Genomic DNA, 11964 nt, shown 5'->3' with positions numbered 1-11964 from the left:
CGGGGGACGGGGGAGGGCGGGGCTTCGCTCAGAGCGGGCCGTCCTCGTCGGGACCGGTGTGGGGGTGGCAGGCTCAGCCTCCTGAGCCCTCGGCGCCTCCCTGGAGAAGAACAGATGAGCGAGGATACACAGGCACACAGGGGGCCCCAGGACCGCCAGCTGGCTCCTGGCCACTTGACCCTGCCTCGCATCGCAGGGTCAAGTGCTCGGGGGAGGGCGGGGCTTCGCTCAGAGCGGGCCGTCCTCGTCGGGACCGGTGTGGGGGTGGCAGGCTCAGCCTCCTGAGCCCTCGGCGCCTCCCTGGAGAAGAACAGATGAGCGAGGATACACAGGCACACAGGGGGCCCCAGGACCGCCAGCTGGCTCCTGGCCACTTGACCCTGCCTCGCATCGCAGGGTCAAGTGCTGGTACCGGGTGGTGCCGTGCACCCCCCGTTCACAACCACCTGGACCGGGTCACCCAGGGACCTGAGGAGGCTCAACTCCAGCATCCCCAGCCCTCAGCATGAAGCACCCAGGCCCCTCGCAGGAGAGGAAAGTCAAGAAGAGCTGGGCGTGAGGGTGCACACCTGTGATCCCAGCACTCTGGGAGCCTGAGGCAGGAGAGTCACAAATTCAGGGCCAGTGCGACCCTGTCTCTCAATAAAAACATAAAAAAGGGCTCGGGATGTAGCTCTGTATAAACCACTGGGTTCAATTCCCAGGACCAAAATAACCCAAAGCTGGGAAAGTCAAAGAGCTTAGGACTTCAAGCCCTAATACACACTCTGGGCGCCATCTGCAGCCTCACACCTGACCCACCACTACTGCCACGGCCCCCGCCACTGCCAAGGCGCCAACCCAGAAGCTGCAGGGACCGCAGGGACCTAGCCCCTCCCCGAGCTGCCTGCCTGAGGGCTCCAGTCCACCCCACCGCCCAGCCTGGCTGGGTCGGAGCCCAGGACCAACTGCACTGCTCCTATCCCCACACTGTGCTGCCCGGCCAGACACAGGAAATGAGATCTGTCTGCGCTTATGCTGTTTTTGTTGTACAGGAAATGATAGCACACATTAGTGCTGAAATATTAGAAAGCGAAGCCCAGCAAGTAAAATTCCAGCCCTGCTACATTTGTCCCTCAAGGTTTTTCCTTGCAAACAGGCACCAGACCCTGGGGGACCTCAGCACAGCCGGGACCTATTACGTATCTGCACCAAAGCCTTGTGCCTGTCTGTGGCTGCTGTGTGAGGGACGGCTTCCTGTCTCCCTGCTGGGACCCTTGCATCAGCTGGAAGCCCCAGAGGGTTTCCCTGGTGGACCAGCGGGTCAAAACCATTATCCTTGCCCTGGTCAGACAGGCCTTTCCTTCCAAGCTATTGGCTTTGGAATGAAAAGGACACATCCTTGCCTGCTGCTCTGTGCAGCCTGATGGCACCCTGGACTCAGCGAGCTTGTTTTCAAGCCACTGTGCCTCTGCGTGCATAGCCTTCAAAGCCCTCCTTGTCCACCCCACCACCCAACATCCCGATCTGGGCTCTGGGCCCACAACCTCCGGGGGACCCACTGTCCCTGCTTTGGGCACCACCAGCAGAGAACTTGCACCAAGACCAGGACAGCTCCCAGCCAATGTGTAAGGCAGCAGACACCAGGCAGTCAGTCCCAACCCACCTGCACAGTCTGCAAGGAGACCTGCAGGTCAGCCAGAGGTCAGCAGAGGGTCTCCCACTGCCTGGGGTACAAGCCAGAGATTTGGATGTCCAGTTCCCACAGCCTGCACCAGCCTGCACCACCATGCCAGGCCCCAACATTTTTTTTTTTTTTTTTGGTACCAGAGATCAAACTCAGGACCTGGGGTTTGCAAGGCATGCAGCGGCACCACTGAGCTAAATCCCCAGCCCCCAGGCCCAACCCTTTTTAATTCTTACTTTAAGACAGGGCTCACTAAATTGCCACAGGCTGGGTTTGAATTTGTGATTCTCCTGCCTCAGCCTCCCACAGTACTGGGTTTACAGGTGTGTGCCACCACACCCAGTTTTAACTGGATTTTTAAAAAGGAGCAGTGAACCAGGATTAACAGTGTACCTCTATGATCCTAGCATTCAGGAGGCTGAGGCAGGAGGATTATTTCAAGTTCAAGTCCAACCTGGGCTACATAGTGAGTTCAAGGCCAGCCTGAACTACAGACAGAGACCCTATCTCAAAAACAAACAAGCCGGATGTGGTGGTGCACACCTGTAATCCCAGCACTCAGGAGGCTGAGGCAGGAGGATCACTGTGAGTTCGAGACCAACCTGGGCTACATAGTGAGTTCCGGGTCAGTCTCAACTACACAGTGAGACCCTGTCTCAAAAAAACAAAAAACAAACAAACAAACAACAACAAACAAGAAACGGCGGGGGGAGGGATTGTTAAAAAGGGAGCAGTGGGTCTACACACATCTGGTGGTGCTGCTTTTTATATCCTGGCTGCAGACAAACTCCTCCTTTGTTACCTCTGAATATCTGAAACTGTTGGGAGCTGTTCTCCTGTGGGTCCGAAGCATGTCTGGCTTTAGAAACTCCATGTCATGGGCCGGGGATTAGGCTCAATGGTGACGCACCTGACTGGCAAGTGCAAGGTCCTGAGTTTGATCCCTGGTACTGCCGAAAACAAAACACCATGTCCAGAGGTACCACACTGACTGGGACTGTCGGCTCATGCAGGACCCCTCATCGAAGCCTCAGACACCTGCAGATGGGCGACAGGTGCTTGTCCCCACATAGTGTGGGCTAGAAGTAGAGCAGTGTGCACCTCACACAGACACAGCCAGGCACACGCACGTGCACGCACATGGACCGGACCTGCATGCACTCCCGGAGACGCCAGCCCCAGGCAGACCCCAGCCGCAGCCCTGGTCACCCTCTGCATCCTCCCCTCCAAGAAGTGTTTCCTCTCCTGGGCACCTGGGGGTTCTTCTGCACTCAGCCCCTGCCCGTCCTCCATTCTCTGGGCCTCCTGTGTCCCCTCCACAAATGTCCAGGATGCGGGCATCTAGAGGGCCACAGCAGCTGTGCCTGAAGCCACACAGCAGGGGCAGGGCCTGACTAGGGCCCAAGTTGGCATCAAGGGCTTAGCTGTCTCCAGACCATGCACGCTGACTGCCAGGGGTACACACAGAGGACAGATACTGTGGGCAGGACACCCAGCCCTCCAAAGGTGATGCTGGTGGGCGCCCTCTGCACTCACACAGGACACTGGCTGTCCAGGGCCCCAGGCTTGGGCAGACTCCTGACCACTGTCCCACGTCTGCCCTTCTACCCATGCCCTCTGTGTTCACTCCTGCATGCTGTCCCCTCTGTGTCCACAGACCTGAGGTCCAGAGGGATGGGCTCACTCAGAATTCTACTCATGTCCCCACTGTGGAACAGCAACTGTGGGTGTGTGTTGGTGCTTGCTGTTAACAGATGGCTCCACACCGCAGCAGCTGGCAGCAACCACTTCCTTCCTCACCATCTCTGCTCCAGGCTCCCTCTCCAGGCCAGTGGCAGAGACTGCTTTGTGGGCCAGCAGCCCAGCGAGAGCCTGAGGTGGGTGCCAGCGTGCACCACAGAGGCGATCCTTGGGGTCCTGGCGTGGGCAGAGGGTGCCCGGGCAGCATCAGCGACTGTGGCACTGTCAGGCTGGGGCAGAGTCAGGGACCAGCCCTGGGGCAGCAGTGGCAGCAAGAACGGTGCCCCCCCTGCATAGGGCATCTGCAGGATTCCGGGCAGGAGCCCCAGACCCAGCTGTGGTCCCTGATGTCCTGCCTGATTATTGCCAGCCTCATTTCCTTCTCCTCCTGAGCAGCTGGGGCTGTGTGGTGTGACCCCAGCACAAAGCAGGGGCAAGATGTGGAACCAAGGCCTATATGGAGGAGGGTTGGCAAGTCCCACACAGCAGCAGCCGGAACAGACGCTGGGACCTGCAGCCAGGTCCCCAGAACTTGCAGGGTGCTCCTGGGGCCCTGGGCTGGGTCAGGTTGGTTGTGCAGCGTGGCCTTCCTCAACCCAGGTCTGCCGGGCTTCCTATGGCCATTATCGATGACTTCAGAAGCCCGAGAGGTGACATGTACCCCAGTGGCTGGGCCAGGTGCTATGCTCAGCAGGTCAGCCCAGTGTAGGTGGGGACACCTGAGTCTTCTGTCACCTATGGACAGCAGGCTGCTCACAGCTGTGTACCAGGGATGGGGCGGACTCCAACCACCATGCTCTCCTCACCAGCCTGTACCTCCACCCTGCAGCATGTGTGTCCACAAGCATATTGTAACTTGTGCACACCCTGCACACCATCAGTCTTTCCTTTACAGGCCAGGCCAGCACTCCTCAGTGCTGAGATGGCAGAGGTGGAGTGCCCTATATGGGTGACAGCACCATGTGACCCAGCTCCTGTCCTAAGTGATGAGAACAGATCCTGCTGACAGAGCACAGGTGAGGAGACTGTGGGGCCCAGAACCAGGCACCCTGGCAAGGATGGTCCGGGCCCTGTAACAGTGTGTGCAGCTGGTGGAGCCTGGGCTGGGGTCGGGATTAAGGCTGGCATTAGGGCTAGGGTTTGGGCTAGAGTTGGGGTAAGGGTTGGGTTGGGCTTGGTGTTAGGTTTAAGGTTGGAGCTGGGGTTAGTATTAGGGGTGGAATTAGGCTTTGAGCAGAGGTTAGGCTCCCACCTGGATTTGCCTTAGTGGTTAGGGTAGGGTTATGCAGGGAATCTGGGGTGCAGGCAGCGACTGTTAGGGTCAGGGATTGGATTAAGCATGGAGCCACTTGTCATCTTCCATGAAGGTCAGGGCTCTTCTGCAGTCCTGTAAGAATGGGAGCCAGGTGACTACCAACAGTACAGAGCTGAAGCCATGGCCTCGCAGCCCTCCACCCCAAGGGACTCCCGGACAAATTCAAAAGGGAAATGAAAGAAGTAAACTTATGACTTAAGTTGACATAAAATTTCCTTAACCATTTGTTCAGTGTCACTTGGAAAGCATATTTACATCCTGCTCTCCCAAGCATTACTTGGGCAGCTGTCATTTCAACTAGTGGATCCTTTTGCTTGCTTTTGAGACAGGGTCTTGCTATGAAGTTCAGACTGGCCTCGAACTCAAGGGATCCTCCTGCCTCAGCCTCCTAAGAGCTAGGATCACAGGTGTGTACCACTGCACCTGGCTAGCCAGTCAATTCTTGTATTGAATATATTTAAAATTGTAATTTCTATATTTCCTGTTAGTTCATAAAAAGTGAGAAATATGCAATTTTTGGTCATGTTGTATTTAAGTCATTGGAGTGCTAAGTGGCTGATCTATGAAAAGCTACTACAATTTGAGAGAATGGTTAAAATCCCAAGCAGTGTGGGGACCAAGAGTGCCCTGGCTGAGAGGCGGGAGATGCACCAGGCCAGCTCAGGAAGAAACCAGCCTGAAGGCAGCGACATTCTGCTCAGACTGCAAAACAAACATCTTGTCACAGGCCCAGGACCAGGGCACACACGCACAGGTCTTATCATGGTCCCACCCATTTTTACAAAAGCTCCACTGGCCTGCCTCAGGGTTTGGAATGCAGAGGTGCTCTGTATTACACCTTTCTCCTGCAAAGTGGGACGTGCTTCTGGGATCACTTTTTCTTGGCAGTGCTGGGGATCAAAACCCAAGGTGCACACATGCCAGGCACTCTTCTGGAGCCTCACTCCCAGCCCTCTTCCATGGTGTTGAAAACTGGCCAACACCTAGAAAATGGCCAGGGAAGGGGCGCACTCCCGTGATCCCAGTAGTGTGGCTGGTTGAGGCAGGAAAAGCTCAACTTCAAGCCAACACTGGGCAATTTAGTAAGACTATCCCAACATCCCCCAATAAAATGGCTAGGGCTGTAACTGAGCACAAAGACCTTGGATGTAATCACCAGAACCAAGGGGTTAAGTAAAGTTCTGAAACCTTGCAAAAGGCCTCACTCCTTGGTAGCTGCTGAGGGAACTGTTGGCACCATTGTCCTTTGTAGTGAGAACATAGACTCAGCTTGTCCCTGGGAACACTGTGCAGACTCCCTGTGCCAACCTGGCAGAGCACACACTTGCTGCTTCCTGGCGATCACAGATTTGCACTGCAAGGTTGCAACTACTCTTCAGGCGGGAGGCCAACCTTTGCAGAGTTGCACCCTCAACCCTGAGACAGGGATTTACTGTCACCCAAGCTGTGCCCCGATTTTCCATCATCTTGGCTCAGCCTGAGTGCCGGGATTACCGTGTTAACACTGGGCCCAGCCTTGTTCTGTTGAAATGAGGGGTGAGCACTGCAGCAGTGCCCTTCATGAGCAGCAGGATGCGTCTTTGTGGCACATCTGGGACTTGCTCTGGATCATGTGGCCACCACAACCTACTTCTCTCACAGGGCCAGAGCTGGCCTAGGCTGGGGACATCTCCCAGAGGTTTAGGTTAGGTCCCCAACGAACAGCTCAGGGGTCTCTGGCAGGCACAGGGTCAGCCCCAGGTAGAGGGCAGTTCCAACCCATTGGGCAGGTGTGAAGAGTTAAGAGTGCAGGACAGCAGCCTGACCCTGCTGCTGTACCGTCCTGAGGGTCCCTGCCAGGCTCTAGCACCCCAGTTTCCTATGGGAATGAAGCAACCTGTGGCAGCAGCTCCCTACCTGAAGTACGGGTTCCACCAGTCCTGATGATTTTCTCTGCAGGGGCTCTGTCCTAGCCCTGTGCTGTGGGAAGCTGGGCCAGGCTAACCTCTTCAGGGGTTTCCAATTACTACGGGAACACGCAGAGGAAGCCAAGTGTCCCTTAACAACAGCCAGATCTAGGTCAGGTACAAATGTAGGTTCATCCCCTGAAACCTGTGTAACTTGGCAGAGCAATTTCCAAATGTGCAGGCAAAGTAGGGAACCAGGACACAAGAATTCACTTTCAGCATGTCTATCACCCTGACTGCCAGCTGGCTGTGGGACAGGAGCAGCTTCACAGGGCTGCAGGGTCAGCCCAAGGCCAGCCTCACACAACAGTATGGGACACAGAAGGCCCCAGGTGAAGATCAGGATGAAAGCCACTGAGGCTGGATGGCCCCAGCTGTGTGGCAGTGCACCTAGCAGATGTGAGGGGCCAGGTTTGGCCACTAGCACTTAAACGTCACATCAACTCTCCCTAAGGGTCACCGGCAGATCCTGAAAATTTAATCCCTTCTTTATCACTAATAGTCCTCAAACGCAATGCACACCTGACATTTCCAAACCCAACTCCAGCTAGCAGTCTTAGCCATGCGCCAAGCCGCTTAGAGGCAGGGCCCAGGTGCAGCTGTAGCTTTTCTGAGCATTTATTACAAGACCCCAACAGTGCTTTTATTTCTTCTTCTCAACATCCTGCTCTGCAGCTTCCTTGGCTCTCTTTGCCCGGATCCCAAAGAGCCGGGCGTTGGCACGGGCCATGCGCAAACTGGCAAATGCCTTGAAGTTCTTCTCCTCCTCTGTGATGACCCTGGCCTTCTCCTTCTTGTAGACCTACGAGGGATGACAGGAGTTAGGTCAGGTGACTAAGAGATGCTGCCTCAGGGCTCCTGGAGTGCCGATAAATTAGCTGGCCCTCGAATTCTGACTTCTTGCTTACAGTAATCATACACAGAAACTATGTAAGGAACAATTTTTATGTAAAAACAATTGAAATTATGTACATGTACCAATTCCCCACAATACCATTAGAAACTCCTAACAGGCACTAACAAAAATTTTAAAAGAGGGGCTGGGGATTTTGCTCGGTGGTGCTGCTCTCTGCCTCACAAGCACAAGGACCTGAGTTCAATCCCCAGTACCAAAAAGCAAAACAAAACAAAAATTTAAAGATACTTTTATTTTTTTGAGACAGGCTCTTGCTGTGTAGTTCAGACCGGCCTTGAATTCAGTGATTCTCCTGCCTCAGCTTTGTGAATGCTGGCATTATAAGCATGCGCCACCACCCCTGAGTAACTCAGAAGACAGGTGTGATGATGCATATCTTAATCCCAGCGCCTGGAAGCTGAGGCAGGATGGTTTTGAGTTCAAGGCTTGGCTGAACTTTGTAGCAAGACCCTGTCACAAAAGGAAAACGAGCTGTGAGTGGTGGCGCAGGCCTGTAATCCCAGCACTGGGGAGGCTGAGGCAGGAGGATCACTGAGTTTGAGTAGGCAGGATGGTTTTGAGTTCAAGGCTTGGCTGAACTTTGTAGCAAGACCCTGTCACAAAAGGAAAACGAGCTGTGAGTGGTGGCGCAGGCCTGTAATCCCAGCACTGGGGAGGCTGAGGCAGGAGGATCACTGTGAGTTTGAGACCAGCCTGGGCTACAAAGTGAGTTCCAGCTCAGTCTCAACTACATAGTGAGACCCTGTTTCAAAAAACAAAAACAAAACAAAAACAAAAACAAAAAAACCCACAAAAGGGGCCAGTGATTTAGCTCAGTGGTTCCGGTGCCTGCCTCGAAAGTACAAGGACCTGAGTTCGATACCCAGTACCCCCAAAAAACAAAACAAAAAACACCCACAAAAAACAAAAGGATAAACAAAAACACCCCACAAGCACCTGAGTTGGTTAGCAGGCCTTCCAGAAAGAATATGTTCAGGGGCACCAAGAAGACAGGTGCTGCTGTGGGACACACAGAGGCGGAGTCACTCTGGTGTACAACCACTCGCTGGGCAGGCCACAGTTTCCAGTGTCCCCAGTGGGCTGCCTGTGGCCTGAGCTTTCAAACAGCAATAAGGGAGACAACAGAATGAGTGACAAATGAGGTCACTGAAACTTCTGAAAGAGGGAACCAGGCTATCTTCAAGGGTGTAGCTGTTAAGAATGCAGGGAGGCTCTTTCAAAGGCTAAAAGGACCTTGCTCCCTGCAACCTACAAATCTTAGCCACCACATCTGTGCCTATCAGATTAATCAAGTTTGCTAACATCCAGCACCAACATATCTAAAGTGTAATGTAAAATACAAGTAAGCACGGTGTCCACTTACGTTCCGGATGGGCATCACAGGTCCCGTCAGCTGAGTGGCCAATTTGAGTTCTTCCGCCTGCGCATTAATGGGGAGGGGAGAGTACAATGAGTGGGGCTTCATTCACCTTCCTGAGGACCTCATGCTCCTCAGAGGTAGTGCTGGGTGTCCTGCACCCCAACAGCTCACACACAGCAAGCTTTCTGTGGGCTCCCTCCCTGTGCAGCACTGCAATTCTATTGTCTTGCTGATAAAACAGGGAACAGGCAGATACTTTTCCTGTCCCGTCAAAGAACCCCGCTGAGGGTGAACAAAGCCACGCCCCACCAACCCACAGGTAGCCCAGATGGGACACAGCCCAGTCCCCAGGACACAAAACAGCTCAGCAGGGCTTCTTCACAGCTCTCACAGGCAGGACTGATGGCTGACAGATCTGGTCTTGGCGACCACGGCTCACAGCACTAAGGCTACAGGAAGCATCCTTCCTCCCGGGGGTGGGGTGGGGCAACCTCCCGATGGGGAAGAGCGCTGCACTCACAGAGCTGTCTCCCTTCTTGGGGGCCGAGGGCTTCCTGGGGAAGAGGATGAGTTTGGAGCGGTACTCCTTCAGGCGCTGCACATTGGCCTGCAGGGACTCGGTGGACTTGTTCCGCCTCCTCGGGTCCACCGAGATGCCAATGGTCCGGGCTACCTTCTTGTGAATACCAGCCACCTGCCCGACAGACACGGATGAGGCCCAGGGAGCCCCTCCCGGGCAGGCCCCATCAAGACCCCTCAGTGCTCAGATGGAAAAGGGTTCAAATGTGCTTTCATCAAAGCAGTGCAGCGATTCCGGAGAATTGTCATCATTTCACTGAGACCCAACCGGCCCCGCAGTCTGTCGGAGGCGCGCGGCTCACTCACCCGCAGCTCCTCCAGACTGAAGCCCCTGCCAGCTCGGACCTTGGTGTGGTATCGCACCGTGGGGCAGCGCACGATGGGCCGGATGGGTCCTGACGCGGGTCGCGGGGCGATGCGGCGCGCTTTTGCCTGCCGGGCCTTGCGCCTGGTCAGAGAGAAGCGCGGCAGTCACCTGGTTCCCACACCGCAGTGGCCCGTCCCCACCCAGATGCCCTTCTGCCCGCCGCGCACCTGCGGATCTTCCGAGCCGGCTGGTTGAACCATGTAGCCACGCGCCGCTGCCAGTCTTTGTGGAAGTGGGGCTTCAGAATCATGCCATTCCGGCTGGGCGCCATAGCTACCTATAGTGGCGAGGGAGAGGACGGCGAGTGAGGGCGCGCACTCCAAGCCCGCCCACCAGCCCGGCGCCCTCTAAGACAGAGAAGAGAGCCCTCTATGACCGCGCGGGCAGCAGCGAGGGCCCGATGGAGGCGGATGGAGGCCGATGGCGACAGGGACGTATACTCACTTCTTGCGCCGAAGAACAGCCGAACAGAGAGGAGCGACGGCGCAAAGCACCCTGGGATAGTAGAAGGTCTGGCCAATCAGGAGAAGCGGAGCGTCCTGACCAATCCGATCCAGGAAAGGCGGAAGTGACCCACTTACGGGCACGCCTCTCCCGGCTGCTCTAGCGCTCTGGCAGACGTGGCGTCACCCGTTGAGTCTGGCTCCCCCTGCTGCAATGATCGCGTCCTTTCAGCCTCGGGGAGTCTCCTGCAAGGGGTTGTTAGCGCGGCCGGCCTAGGCCCCAGGAAGACTGGCGAACGAGAGTTCTAGGGACTCTTGCTGCTGGGACACAGTGTGTCAACGGCGCGGAGACAGCAAATCCTCTGAGACTTAACATTAGCGTTCAAATTTCTTCATCCTCGTCGGTCCAGCATTTATTTCCTGCCATAAATTCGAACATATAAAGGGGCTTGGCAGGGATAAGATAAGAATTTTTAAAAATTCGAACGAACATATATGCGTTTAGGTAAAGCTTTCACTTGGGCGTGGTGGCGCAAGTCTTAATGCCAGCTACTTGGGATGTGGTAGGGCTTCTCCCAGAGGAATGTGGTGAGGACCTCAGGATGAGAGAAGGCGGCATGGCACTATCAGTTCCTATGTAGTTCTGACACTGCTGGGCTATGTAAACTACCCGATCAGGCTATAGTATGTTATCACATAGGGGAGACAAGAATTGGGTAAAAGGTGAAATTCCACTGTGTTTGGGGGTCAGCCTTTTGGATATTGGCCTAGTAAGACCAAGCATGCTCGAACAAAGTTGCTTCTTGGAAATAATATCCTCGGTATCCTGTGTCTGTGTGAGTATCCTGTAACAGGCTGAGGCAGAAGCATCGCAAATTCGAACCCAGCCTAAGGAATTGAGAGACCTTGTCTCAAAATACAATAAAAAAGGGTTGAGTGCTTGCCTGGCATGTACAAAGCCCTGAATTCCATCCCCAGTCGGTGTGCGGGGGAGCGGCTATGTTTTATTTTTTTGTACCTGGGGATCAAACTCAGGACCTTGTGCTTGCGAGGCAGGCAGAGAAACCCCTGAGCTAAACCCTGGGCCTGGAGGAGCTAAGTTTTACTAGGTGTTTTTGTTTCTTGAGACAGGGTTTCTCTATGTACTTCACGCTGGCCTTGAATACACTATGTAACCCAGACTGGCCTGGAACTCGAGATGGCTGGAGTGCTGGGGTTGCAGGTACCCACCGGGCTACTGGGTGTTTTCTACAAGCTTTGCATTCAGTACTTTTAACTGCATTTTTATTTAATTTGCGCAATTATCAAATTTACACCACTGGCCTTTGGCCCATTTAGGTCATTTTTCTGAGGTCCAAAGTGACCGACTGCAAATGTGACACTCTCACCTGCAACAAAAAACCAGGAAGCAGGCAAGCACTCCCATGTCCCTGACTGCTCACTTTCTATTCTGAACAAGTCTGGAATCACCATCACTCTATTGCTATCTGTAAATCTTACAATAACCCTCTTTCTTCCTTGCCTTCCTCATCAGGATTAGTCCTAGTGAAAATCTGTATTTTAAAAATTTCATGGGCTGGGGATTTAAGTCAGTGGCATTGTGCCTCCCTCACAATTACAAGGTTGTGAGTT

At 54.4% G+C, this 11964-nt stretch overlaps 2 protein-coding genes and 1 non-coding gene across 3 annotated transcripts in view; all 3 read right to left on the bottom strand.

Annotated features, from left to right (window-relative positions):
• Positions 1-3007, bottom strand: part of LOC104864593 (copine-7) — a 7683-nt gene extending 4676 nt beyond the window's left edge. Inside the window, exons 1-2 of the mRNA XM_033757922.1 lie at positions 2818-3007; positions 137-300 (exon numbers count right to left, since the gene is read on the bottom strand). Coding sequence (XP_033613813.1) covers positions 137-300; positions 2818-3007 — 354 coding nt within the window. The remainder of the gene's footprint in view (positions 1-136; positions 301-2817) is intronic.
• Positions 3008-7269: 4262 nt separating this feature from the next.
• Positions 7270-10433, bottom strand: Rpl13 (ribosomal protein L13). The gene is made up of 6 exons (XM_010627563.2): positions 10334-10433; positions 10057-10166; positions 9829-9970; positions 9464-9637; positions 8947-9003; positions 7270-7469 (listed from the first exon to the last, which is right to left on the bottom strand). Exons 2-6 carry the CDS (start codon positions 10158-10160, stop codon positions 7311-7313), a joined length of 636 nt encoding a protein of 211 aa, XP_010625865.2. The 5' UTR covers positions 10161-10166; positions 10334-10433; the 3' UTR covers positions 7270-7310.
• Positions 9689-9773, bottom strand: LOC117283963. The gene has a single exon (XR_004515009.1). It is a non-coding gene; the product is annotated as a small nucleolar RNA MBII-202 (small nucleolar RNA).
• Positions 10434-11964: the final 1531 nt, after the last annotated feature.

Source organism: Fukomys damarensis, unplaced genomic scaffold (genome assembly GCF_012274545.1).
Source record: "Fukomys damarensis isolate Sample0158 unplaced genomic scaffold, DMR_v1.0_HiC HiC_scaffold_32, whole genome shotgun sequence".
Lineage (NCBI taxonomy): Eukaryota > Metazoa > Chordata > Mammalia > Rodentia > Bathyergidae > Fukomys > Fukomys damarensis.
This window is presented reverse-complemented; position numbering and strand designations above follow the sequence as displayed.

What these genes read in the sequence shown, in the direction of transcription:
- Rpl13 (XM_010627563.2), bottom strand. Translation starts at nt 10,160, where the DNA reads ATGGCGCCCAGCCGGAATGGCATGATTCTGAAGCCCCACTTCCACAAA. An exon ending in CCGGCTCGGAAGATCCGCAG is followed by an intron (nt 9,971 to 10,056) that starts GTGCGCGGCGGG and finishes CTCTCTGACCAG; the next exon opens with GCGCAAGGCCCGGCAGGCAA. An exon ending in TCAGTCTGGAGGAGCTGCGG is followed by an intron (nt 9,638 to 9,828) that starts GTGAGTGAGCCG and finishes TCTGTCGGGCAG; the next exon opens with GTGGCTGGTATTCACAAGAA.